Below are 11,888 nucleotides of genomic sequence, written 5' to 3'. Positions count from 1 at the left end.
ACGATCCCAGCCACTGGCAACCCTACGGTCTCTCTAGGGCCACTCTTGGTTGCACTGCTCTGCAGCGGGAAAGTAAGGTACTCCTCCCTGCTCCCCTTTCTCTTGAGTCGCTCTCAACTCCATCACCGGCCCGGCTGGGCCCGCTTCTGGCGCTTTGGCGTGGAGCACTGGACACTCCCCACTTTGTTCTTGGGGGGCAAACTTTGAGGGTCCTAGGCCCTTCCTCCCACTTGGCCTCTCTGGCTAGCGCGGGCCGCAGGTGCGGGAAGTGGGGCGCAGGTGTAAGGCCGCTTACCTGGGGCGCGCAGGCCCTGGGGCTACCAAGAGGCAGCGGGCGCAGCGCGTGGCCCGCGGGCGGGTGGACCCGGGGAGGGCGCGAGTGATGCGCGGGCGGTGGGTGTGGCGCCCTGGCTCGCAGCTGTCAGGCGCGCCCGCCCAGTGCTGGCCTCGCCACTCCGGCTGTGACCGCGCGGTGCCCGCCGCCACGCCATGCGCTCTAGGCTTCCGCCTCTTCTACGGGCCAGTCCCCGGCCTCCTCGGGGACAGCAGCTCAGGGCACACTTCTCCGCGCCCAGAGCCCTGGCGCCCAGCGCCTGCTGAGAGCGGGAGGGGCCGCGGGTGGGAGCGCGGGGAGCCGGGGAGCTAGGCTGTGCGCGCGCGCGGGGAGGGGCCGCGCCGTCACCCGGAGAGCCCGGCGGATCCCGGACTCCCTCCCGCCCCTCCGCCCGCCGCGCACCTCCGCGCACCGCTCGCCCGGCTCCAGCCGCCGCCGCACGGTGAGTACCCGCTACCAGTAACCCGTCGCCCCCATGCCCGGCCACCACAGCTTTTTTTTCGTTTAGTTCTGATTTGGACTCTTATGGCTGTTGTTTTTATTATACCTAACGACTCTACCGCCTGGTTCCCACCGCTGTCCGCCTTCCGGCTCGTTACCCTCCCCAAGCTCATCCCTGAAGCTTCAGGAGCCGGAGAGGGTTCTGGAGCTCTCCTGGCCACTGCTTCTTGTCGCTGCATACAGCCCTTCATACGGCCTTTCGCTTTGGACCCCCAAATACTATTACTTTCCTAGGGCCCTTCTTCTTCTGGCTCCAGAGCCCGGAGCCCCCCTTCTTTTACTCAGAAAAATACCGCGGGGACCCAGGACCTCAGATTGGGGAGGATGCGCATGGCTCAGGGTGCTCTCTTCACTGTATGCGGGCCACGCACACTTGCCGATTTCGGGGAACCAAGAAGCCATAGTCATTTCCCGGAGCCGCTGATCCCCTAGCCACCTCCACAGCCTCCCTGGGGGCGCGCGGCTTGTCTTGTTGACCCCTCAGCTAGGGAGTTAGAATAGTGGTTTTCTGCCTCCTAAAATGTTACAAGAGACTTCAATGCGAAGGGAGGGTCAACTTGTTTCAGTTTGATTACAAGAGATAAAGATGAAACAGATAATAGATAAATAGCTTGATACTTGAAGAAGGTACAAGACAGATGGGAGAAACAGGAGCGAGCTGACAGAGACCGACAGTTCAGGGACAGATAAGATCAACAAATGGGGTGCACCTAAGCAAATAGGGGAATGAGAAAGACTGAATATTTCAGTCTCTTCACTGAAGGCTTTTGAACTCAAGCCACTTGTCCTGCTGAAGTGGCCCCTCTGAAAATGAATTTTCCTTTCCAGGCCCAGTTTAGGGGAGGAGCCCTCCGGTTTAGGCTGCCCGGCCACAGGAGTGCCTGCAGCCTGGGTCAGGTCGGAGCCTTGTGTGTCTAAGGACATGTGGTTGGGCAGGGCGACCTAGAAGGCCCTAAACATCAATTTCCAGTTTTCCCGGCTGCTGTAGTCTGCAGGTGAGGTGGCACCTACTGCCTCAGCCAGAGAGCAAAGTGAGGGACCAGCAGCACCTTTCATGCCTGGAGCTTTGCTGTGGCTTCAAGACCCACCAAGATTCCTTTTAGCCTATATGAGCCAGGACAGCGGGACTTGAAGGATACTCAGGGAAGAGTCGCCTGCACAAGAAGCAGCCCAGGGCCTCCTGGAGCCTGGATGTGGCCTGAATGGGAAAGACACATCTGAAGGAGGAAACCTCAGAAAGTGGGAGATTGGAAGTGAAGGCAAAGTGGCTTCTGAATAACTTCTTTGAGAACCTCTATGTCCCATGCACTGACCCAGATGGAAACTAGCTTTGGTCTGGAGCACAGTTGTAAACGCAGGAAATAGTTGTTAGGAACTGCACAATTCTGGACCCACTGACGGCCGAAAATAAAACCATTTACAGATCCAGCCAGAATCTTTCTGCTCAATGAACGCGGGGTGCTAGGCGTGAGAAGAGAAGCTCTGGTTTGTGGAAACCCACACTTTTGTCCCGGGAAAAGGGCCAGCGCCGATCTAGGTGCAGTGGGGGCGGCCCTGGGTCTGGGCGCCTGCTTTGAAGAGGGTAGGGTTCAGCACCACGAACAGCAGTCGCCTCTGTCTCTCCCCCTCCCAAGCAGCCCTGGGTTCCTCCTCCTTCTCCCCCACCCCACCTCCTGCAGTCTGGAGATGGGCAGTGTCCGCCCCTCCTTCGCCTCCCCGCTCCTCGCACTGCCCCCTCCCGCCCACGTGCATGCGCGACTGAGCAGAGGGGCCACCGTCCCCGAAGTCCGGGCTTCAGGACCCGGGCCGGCAGGGCAGGTTGCAAGGGTGGCTGAAGGCGCGTGGATCTGAGCGCCAGAAAGCCTGGACTTCGCAATGGCATTGCTGTGTGGCCTTGGGCAAGTCACTCTCCATCTCTGGGTCCCACTTCCTTCCCAATCCAAAAAAAAGGGGGGGTTTCTTGCAGCTGGGGCCTTTCTGAGGTCTTCATTACCCCTTCTCCTACCTCAAACCCCAGGGGCTTTAGTTCCGGCACCACCACGGGTCTGAATAACAAAAGGCGACCGTCCAGGGAACAACTGAGCTTGAATCCCCACTGCCAAATACCTTCGGTGCGCCCGACTCGGCGCGCCCAGCTGGGCGGGCCCGAGACTAGGCGAAGGCGCTGAAAATGGCTCATCTGCTCTCTGCTTTCTCTATTTCTTAGGAGCGGCGGCATGGAGGCTCTCACCACTCAGCTGGGGCCGGGGCGCGAGGGCAGCTCCTCTCCAAACTCCAAACAGGAGCTGCAGCCTTACTCGGGCTCCAGCGCCCTCAAACCTAACCAGGTGGGAGAGACGTCGCTGTATGGGGTGCCTATCGTGTCTCTTGTCATCGACGGCCAGGAGCGCCTATGCCTGGCGCAAATCTCCAATACTCTTCTCAAGAACTACAGCTACAATGAGATCCACAACCGACGAGTGGCTCTGGGTATCACGTGCGTGCAGTGTACGCCGGTGCAGCTGGAGATTCTACGTAGGGCCGGGGCCATGCCCATCTCCTCACGCCGCTGCGGCATGATCACCAAGCGCGAGGCCGAACGCCTGTGCAAGTCATTCCTGGGCGAGCACAAACCACCCAAACTGCCCGAGAACTTCGCCTTTGATGTGGTGCATGAGTGTGCTTGGGGCTCGCGTGGCAGCTTCATCCCTGCGCGTTACAACAGTTCGCGTGCCAAGTGCATCAAGTGCGGCTACTGCAGCATGTACTTCTCGCCTAACAAGTTCATCTTCCACTCGCACCGCACACCCGATGCCAAGTATACTCAGCCCGACGCCGCCAACTTCAACTCGTGGCGTCGTCACCTCAAACTCAGTGACAAGTCGGCCACAGATGAACTGAGCCATGCTTGGGAGGACGTCAAGGCTATGTTTAATGGTGGCACGCGCAAGCGGACCTTCTCGCTGCAAGGAGGTGGCGGAGGAGGCGCTAATGGCGGGTCCGGTGGTCAAGGGAAGGGTGGAACTAGTGGCGGTGGTGGCGGGGGTCCAGGGTGCGCCGAAATGGCCCCAGGCCCACCGCCCCACAAAAGCCTGCGCTGTGGTGAAGATGAGGCGGCCGGGCCTCCGGGTCCACCTCCTCCCCATCCACAGCGCGGACTTGGCCTGGCTGGAGGAGCTAGCGGCCCGACAGGCCCTGGAGGGCCTGGTGGCAGCGCAGGCGTACGTAGCTACCCCGTGATCCCGGTGCCCAGTAAAGGCTTTGGCCTCTTGCAAAAGCTGCCCCCGCCACTTTTCCCTCATCCTTATGGTTTTCCCACGGCCTTCGGCCTATGCCCCAAAAAGGACGACCCAGTATTGGGTGCAGGTGAACCCAAGGGCGGCCCTGGCACAGGGAGCGGCGGCGGCGCGGGCACTGGTGCCGGTGCAGGTGGCCCGGGAACCGGCCACTTGCCCCCAGGAGCAGGGGCCGGCCCGGGCGGCGGCACCATGTTCTGGGGGCATCAACCTTCTGGGGCAGCGAAGGATGCAGCGGCGGTAGCTGCAGCGGCGGCCGCCGCCACTGTGTACCCGACGTTCCCCATGTTCTGGCCAGCTGCAGGCAGTCTCCCGGTGCCGCCCTACCCCGCCGCGCAGAGCCAAGCAAAGGCCGTAGCGGCTGCTGTAGCAGCGGCGGCGGCGGCAGCGGCGGCGGCTGCTGGTGGCGGCGGCCCAGAGCCCCTGGACGGTGCTGAGTCAGCCAAGGACAGCGGCCTTGGAGCTGAGGAGCGCTGCCCGAGTGCATTGTCCCGCGGGCCCCTGGACGAGGACGGCGCTGACGAGGCACTACCACCACCCCTGCCCCCCCTGGCCCCTCCACCGCCTCCGCCAGCACGCAAGGGCTCTTACGTGTCTGCCTTCCGACCTGTGGTCAAGGACACCGAGAGTATTGCCAAGCTGTATGGTAGCGCCCGAGAGGTGTACAGCGCGGGGCCTGCTCGTGGGCCAGGGCCAGGCGCGGGGACAGGCGGCGGCTACGTGAGCCCAGATTTTCTGAGCGAGGGCAGCTCCAGCTACCATTCCGCCTCGCCCGACGTGGACACCGCGGACGAGCCGGAGGTGGACGTGGAATCCAACCGCTTTCCCGACGATGAGGGTGCCCAGGACGAGACCGAACCTAGTGCACTCAGCGCGGGAGGTGGCCCAGACGGGGACCAGCCCACTGGGCCCCTCTCTGCTGCTTCCTCAGGCGCAGATGGCCCCACAGACTCTCCCGATGGCGGTAGCCCTCGGCCCCGGCGCCGCCTCGGGCCTCCCCCAGCTGGCGGGTCTGCATTTGGTGACCTGGCAGCGGATGATGTGGTGCGGAGACCTGAGAGAAGCCCGCCAAGCGGCGGCTACGAGCTTCGAGAGTCTTGCGGGCCCCTGGGAGGCCCCACGACGGCCAAGGTGAGCTCAGAGACCGCTCAGCCGGTAGCACCTACCCCTTTACCCCACCACCCTCAAGTAAAGCACCCCAAGTGGGGGACGGGAGGCCCGAGTTTTGTTCTGCGCAGCAACCCCGGCTGCTCCCGGCAGGCCCAGACTTGGGCTCGCTGTGGAACTGGGGTCCTGGGGCCCGAGTGAGGTTTCGGAAGATCGGGGGCAAGCCTGTGGAGTGCGTGTGCTTTGTGTTTGTTGTTAGGCGTGAGGATGGGGACCGGCAGAGATTGCCAGACACCAGAAAGAGAGAAATAAAAGGGTTCTAGAGGAAGAACCAGGAGAGAGAGGGACTTAAACCAAGAGAGAAACGCTCTCATACTCCAAGGAGAACTAGTGGGTTGCGAAAGGAGAGGGTGTCCTCTCCCCATTTCGGATCCTAGCAGTACTGAGTCCTAGGAATCTTCCGTCACCCCAACCGAGTCTCTTCACACTCCCTCATTAGGAACCGTTCACAGGGTTTGATGCTGGGAAACTGTCTCTGGACCGTGTGCGGGGCGCAAGGGGGTTCTAAGGCTGGCAGGGCTGGGGCTGGAGGAACAGGCCGGAATCATTGGCCTTCCTGAAAGTGGGTGCGCACACCTATACATTTCCATTCGGTTCATTAAAACACGAATCATTAACCGGATGCGAAAGCATCATTTTTGCCTAGGATAGGACACAGGCCTGGGCAGGAGGGGAAATGGGGGAAATGAGGCGAGCGCAGAGAACCCGGGTGGCCTTGAATGGCCTTTGGCTTGGGAACCGCTTCATGTTTCGAGTAATTTTTTTCGCGAGGGCCAATAATTACCTGAATCTACAACAGTGACAGACTCCAAGGGCACAAGGGCACAAGGGTGCGCCACGTGCGTCCCGCTACCCCTGCCCTTAGGTCCCGCGGGCAAGCCACTCTCCCCTACCTCCTAGGAGTTTCCTGTTGGCTGTGGGGCGGGACTGGGCAGCTGCGAGGAGCCCCCCTAATCGCTTGTCATTTCTCGGCCGCAGCAGGTGTACGCGCCGGAGAGGGATGAGCACGTGAAGAGCGCCGCGGCCGCGCTGGGGCCCACTGCCTCCTACCTCTGCACCCCCGAGGCCCACGGTAACGCCTTCCAAGGCCTCTGGCCACTGTGATGGGGGGGGTGCGAATAGAGGGCAGGCCCCAAAGAGGCCAGCGAGGGAAGCCGAGGGCAGAAAGAGAGACACAGAAAAAGCGAAAGAAAGAGAGAAGGAAAGAAAAATAATGAAAGAAAAGGGAAGCTGAGAACTCCGAACAACTCCCACAGGCTGATTACTTAAAAAAACAGTACCAACCTACCTTCTCCACCACACATACACACATGCTCCAGTACACCTCGTTAAAAATCTTAAAAAAAAAAAAATCACGCCTGCATCTCCTTCAAGTTCTCTCATTTATTCAGCAAGTGTGTTGGTCTTCAGGGTTCCCGGTGGCCAGGCCAGGTCTGGGCGAAGGATGAGCGAACTTGGCTGCGCGCTTGGATACCCCGGAAGCGTCGGCCCACTGTAGGGGGCGGGGGAGCCTGCCCTTGCGCTCAGGCCAGGTTGCTAGCAGAGGAGGGGTCTTGGAAATCTGGGCAAGAGGAAGGTAGCCAAGCCCAGTACAATTTCCTGACGCACCACACTACGCGGTAGGCCGCTGCCTGGGCTGCGATCTCCGCGGGAATCGCGCGGACAGACCCCGCGGCCACGCGCGCTCGCGGTGCCCCAGTATCTGCGTTCGATGTAGGTCGCCCGTCCCTGGTGGGCTCGGCTGCTCGTCTCGCTCTTTTTCGAGGGGCTGGGGAGTGGCGTGAAGCCGCGAGACTAGCAGACCATGTGCGGGGGAGGGAGTACCCTGCCCAAAGCCTCAGGGCGCGCGCCTGGGCTCACAGTCGGGAACCAGAGGCGGCCACCACGTTTTTAATTAGGGCTTGGGCGCCCCAACCGCGGCAGTGCTGGCAGTATCGGGGTCACAGTTTCTTTGCTTTTCCTTGAAACTCGGTTTATTGCCTTTAAGAACCAGATAAGGAAGACAATCACTCGACTGCCGATGATTTGGAAACGAGGAAATCCTATTCAGACCAAAGGAGTATCTCCCAGCCAAGTCCCACAAATACAGACCGAGGTGAGCACTGAGATCCTTTGAGCCCCACTCGCCGCCGGGCTGTGGGACCCACGTCGCACAGGTTTCCACAGGCTTGTGAGGCGGTTTCAATCAAGAGCAAGAGGCTGCCACTTACTATTTAAATGTTGCAGGGGAGATGCAGGCCAGGTTCCAGAGCTACCCCCTTTGGGGTTTTTCCGATAAGGGTAGTGGACATACTAAGAGGAAATGGAGAGATCACCTCACCCATCTGAAATAGGTCAAAGCATTTCCTTCCCTAGGATAGCCTATCTCCCTGGGGCCCACTCTCCTACTCCCTAAAATGATGGCTTGGAAGGTGTGTAGTGCTGACCGCTTGTAACTGCCTCCTCTAAAGGCAGAAGGGTCTGGAGTAGGTCCGTGACTTGGTACAGTTCCTGGGATACTCACCCCTCCCCTCTCAAGCCTTCTCCGGAGACAAAATCCTTCTTACCTCCCCCTGTATCTCAGGTGAAGAAGGGCTTACCTTGGATGTCACAGGAACTCAGCTGGTGGAGAAAGATATTGAAAACCTGGCCAGAGGTGAGGTGAAATCTGTGAAATGGTACACTGTGTTTGCCGGGATGGGCCCCTCCTGTAGAGAGGAGGTAGTTGCTGTAGTAGGTATGTGGGAAGACCTTGTTATTGGGGAGAGAGGTTGAGTTTTTATTTCATTAAGTAGAAAGGATAATCCTCTGAACACATCCTGGCAGAGAGGTGTATGTGTATATGTGGGTAGGGAATGAACAAGCCCCTGTAGGTTATTAGAAATTTAGGTTCCCAAGGCCTGAGTCGGTCTTGAATAGCCCAGTGAGAAAGAGAAATGAGCACTGATTCTTAGAACTCAATATCTGTGAACATCAGACAGGATAATGTGGGTCTCCCAAACTCCATGGAAAAACAGGTTGTTTCTTCTTCTTCTTCTTCCTTTTTTGAGAGTAAGATTGCAAAGAGGCATTTATTTTAGGAACAGGTGAGAGGTTACAGTACTTTCCCTGGAATTAATGTATAACTATTTCTGTGAAGATGGAGCTTGTTTGCAGAATGGGACCCCCAGGGTTGCTTTGCCTGCAAGGGGGAGAAGTTGGCTTGAAGCATAGAGGAAGGGAGTCTCAAACCCCACTTGGCCTGTCCATCTTCCATTGCTATGTTTCAGAGGAACCTCTTCATGTGGAGGGCTCGAATACTATTGGCCCCATGGCTAGGGCAGCCTCCCTGTCCACTTGTCTGGAAGTGGCTTCTGAGGGCACTAAACAGTGTTTTCCACAGTCCATGAATGATCTTGGAAATTGGTGGGGGAAGGAAAACAAGCTTCCATTTTTCCTAGTTACAGATTCTGTCATTACCTTCACAATCACTGGTGCTTTATATGAGGGTTCTTATGGGCATCTCCTTATATTATAACTAAACTGTTATTAAGTATGTCTATTTCTCTGGGAAAGCTGTCCAAGGCTTTGACCACATTCTCCCTGGTTTGCATTGAAAGAAGGGATTAGAACTGTCATTTGAAGTGGGAAATAAGGTTTTTGTGGGTCATCCTCTAGGATTAGGGAGTTAGGAACAACTTAAAGCAGATGACAACCCAGTCATTTCCTGGAACCAGGGTCTAGGAATCCAAAATGGATTCCACCCTCCTGAATTTGATTCTCCAGGGCATCCTACCCACTTAGCCCTGAGTCTTCACTCAAATCCTTTGGACTGGAATGGGAAAGCTAGAGTTCTGAAGGCCTCTATACCAACTAAGGTTCTAGGACTATTAGCCAGAGCAAGACCTCAATGCCTAATGGGTCCCTTGAGTTCTCCATTCCCCTCCCTTACCTCCCACTCTCCCATTCACAGAAGAATTGCAAAAATTGCTCCTGGAGCAAATGGATCTCCGAAAGAAGCTGGAGCGAGAATTTCAGAGTCTCAAAGGTATTTCCATCCCTTTTCAACTCACCTCAACACTGTCAACCTATCCTGCTCTCGGAATGGGGTATAGGCAGGTGGCTAGAGGGGAAGAACTCTGTTTCCCTCTGTTTTCAGCTAGGCATAGGACTGGGTGGGGGTGGGGGTGGGGGTAGGGGTGAAGATGGGAGGGAGTGGGGAAGTGGAGCTGAGGGGGAAGGCTGTGCATAACAGCTCTCACTTAATCAATTTGCACAGATAATTTTCAGGATCAAATGAAGAGGGAATTGGCTTATCGAGAAGAAATGGTGCAACAGCTGCAAATTGTCAGAGGTAAGACGGGAGTCAGGTGAGCGCGTGCACGGGCGTAACTGCCTCTCGTCTGGCAGGAGCCGCAATGTTGGCTCAGTCATTTGGATTTAAATTGAAGGTAATTTAACAATTATTTTTTTTATTTAATATCCTTTGTATACTCTGATTAGCCTCAGAATGGCAAGCGAGCCCAGCAAACGGCTTGCAGGCATCATTACATGGAGTGATTGAACTTCTTATCGCGGCAATTTCCATGGTTTCTAAATTAAAAATCGAGGCGTAAAATTACCTGGGAAGTAATGCCTAAGTTTGCTTTAATTTTGGTTAGATCCGTCTGCCTTTAAGCGCCATCCCAGGCCATTTCCTCCCTCTGTCAGTTTGCAGTTTGGAGTGTTGGTGCCCCCTCCCCCCCGTCCCCAGAATTGTTTCTGCGAGGGGCCGCGCCAAGGGGAGGGATGTAGCCCTGACTGTGACCCCGACCGCCGGAAGGCGGTCTGCGTTTCCTCACCAATCCTCCCTGTCTTCCAGATACTCTATGTAACGAACTTGACCAGGAGCGGAAGGCGCGCTACGCCATACAGCAGAAATTAAAAGGTGCGAAACCCCCGAAACAAAGATAGCACCGCTACCAGGGGGCTGGCTGTACTATGGGATGGATGGATGGATGGGTGGATGGATGGATGGATGGCGAGGCTAATGAGGGGGGAGGCTAAGGTCTACATGAATCAGAAACTGAGAAGAGAGGAGTGGGAATTGATTGTAATGGGGGAAATTATTCTAGAAGGGCAGGGTAAGAAGAAAGTGTCCTTTGAGCTTTAGTATCAGAAAATCTGCCTTGTGGTCCAACTCTGGCCTTGGGCAAGTCATCCCTCTTTCTCTGCGCCTCAGTTTCCTTTTCTGTAAAATGGGGCTATTTAACCAGAGCGATGATTCTGAATCACCAGCTTCTCTCCTATATCTTTTCCGATCTGGTCGGTTGAGAACCCCCAAGCCCAAAGGGTGGGTCGGGTGGGGGGAGTGGGACGGTGCACTGCAGAGGCCAGGTGAGGCGAGTGCGGCGGCCAACGTGGCTGGTACGACTCTCTTCCCTAGAAGCCCACGACGCCCTGCACCACTTCTCCTGCAAGATGCTGACGCCCCGCCACTGCACTGGCAACTGCTCCTTCAAGCCCCCACTGTTACCCTAGGGCCGGCCCGGCCGCGCCCACGCGCCCTCAAGCCATGCTGCTCCTTCTTGTAAATACCCGCTGCCGTGGCGGCCCAGAGCGAGGAACAAGCCATTCGGACCCGACCGATGTAAATACAGCCGCCCGTCCGCCAGTCCGCCGTCCTCCTTCCGGGCGCCCGGCCTTGTCCGGACCTTCCCGGGCGTCCCAGTCCAGGGCCCCGGCTCAGTTTCCAAGTGTAAATACCGCCTCGCCCCTCGGTTGAACTCCAGGGCATCGGACCTCAAGGGGTTAACTGGACCCACGGGGGTGGTGGGAGGAGGGAAGAGGGAGGACATCTCCCACCCCCCACCCGGCCCACGTACAGCCTCGGACCCCAATTGTGAATACAATGTAGCGACTTCGCTGGCGCCGGCCCCGCGCTCCCAGTCCCGTCCACTCTCTTGTTCCTAATGACTAAGTGGCTATGTGCAATGGATATAAATGTACTGTGAGTCTCTTGGTTCAGTATTAGATTCACTTTTTATTTATACTCTAAGTTGTTTTTCTTTCTTCTCCTGGACCTACTTCCAGTCCCCTTTGCACCCCCCCCCCCCGCTTTGGATTTTTATTTATTTATTTATTTATGTTGTAGTTGTAACTTCTCGATGTAACAGCACTTTAAAAGGGCGACAACTGACTCACGAGATGGCGACCACCTTAAGCCTGTTTGGGGAGACCACCCTGTATCCGAGACTTTTGTTTTTAATAAAAAAGAAAATCTGTCAATTCCTGGGAGTGCAGGGGGGGGGTTGGGGTGGGGGGGGCGGGGGATGGAGCCTGGGGGGGCGGGGAGGGAAGGGGCAGGGCCGGCAGAGGATTGTGCCACAGGTGGGGCGTGGGGACAGTGGTGCGGGGTCTAGGGCGCCCAGGATTAGAATTGTGCTTGTTCACCTAGACAGAAGCAAGCCTCCAGACTTCTCAACTGACCCAGCCAGACACAGTCACCCCCAGGTCACCTTCTCTCTACCCTTAGGACCCTCCCCTAGGGAGCCCCGGTTAGGGAAAGGGGATAATTGTATGGTCTCTGGTAAGGTGGTCCCTTCTCTTAAGACGCTTGTAAGGACTGAGTTCATTCGTGCCTTATTTCCACGCCTGCCCAGGGAAGTCACCTC

At 57.2% G+C, this 11,888-nt stretch overlaps 1 protein-coding gene across 2 annotated transcripts; it reads left to right on the top strand.

Moving 5' to 3' along the window:
• Positions 1-662: 662 nt before the first annotated feature.
• SKOR1 (SKI family transcriptional corepressor 1) lies at positions 663-10,999 on the top strand (the record flags this gene model as incomplete). 2 transcript variants are annotated; one of them, XM_081291976.1, is made up of 9 exons in its annotated part: positions 663-776; positions 3,042-5,241; positions 6,259-6,349; positions 7,265-7,372; positions 7,841-7,912; positions 9,209-9,283; positions 9,515-9,589; positions 10,097-10,162; positions 10,664-10,999. In XM_081291976.1, the coding sequence occupies 8 exons, from the start codon at positions 3,052-3,054 to the stop codon at positions 10,753-10,755; spliced, it is 2,769 nt and encodes a 922-aa protein (XP_081148102.1). In that variant the 3' UTR covers positions 10,756-10,999. The 2 variants fall into 2 exon arrangements, with proteins under 2 accessions (XP_081148102.1, XP_081148101.1); XM_081291975.1 differs by lacking the exon at positions 663-776 and adding an exon at positions 2,711-2,817 and having other exon boundaries at positions 10,661-10,999.
• Positions 11,000-11,888: the final 889 nt, after the last annotated feature.

The sequence above is a fragment of the Spermophilus citellus genome (assembly GCF_964194105.1).
Source record: "Spermophilus citellus genome assembly, chromosome: 4".
Lineage (NCBI taxonomy): Eukaryota > Metazoa > Chordata > Mammalia > Rodentia > Sciuridae > Spermophilus > Spermophilus citellus.
Note: the sequence above shows the minus strand (reverse complement) of the source record. Positions and strands in the feature narration are given on the sequence as shown.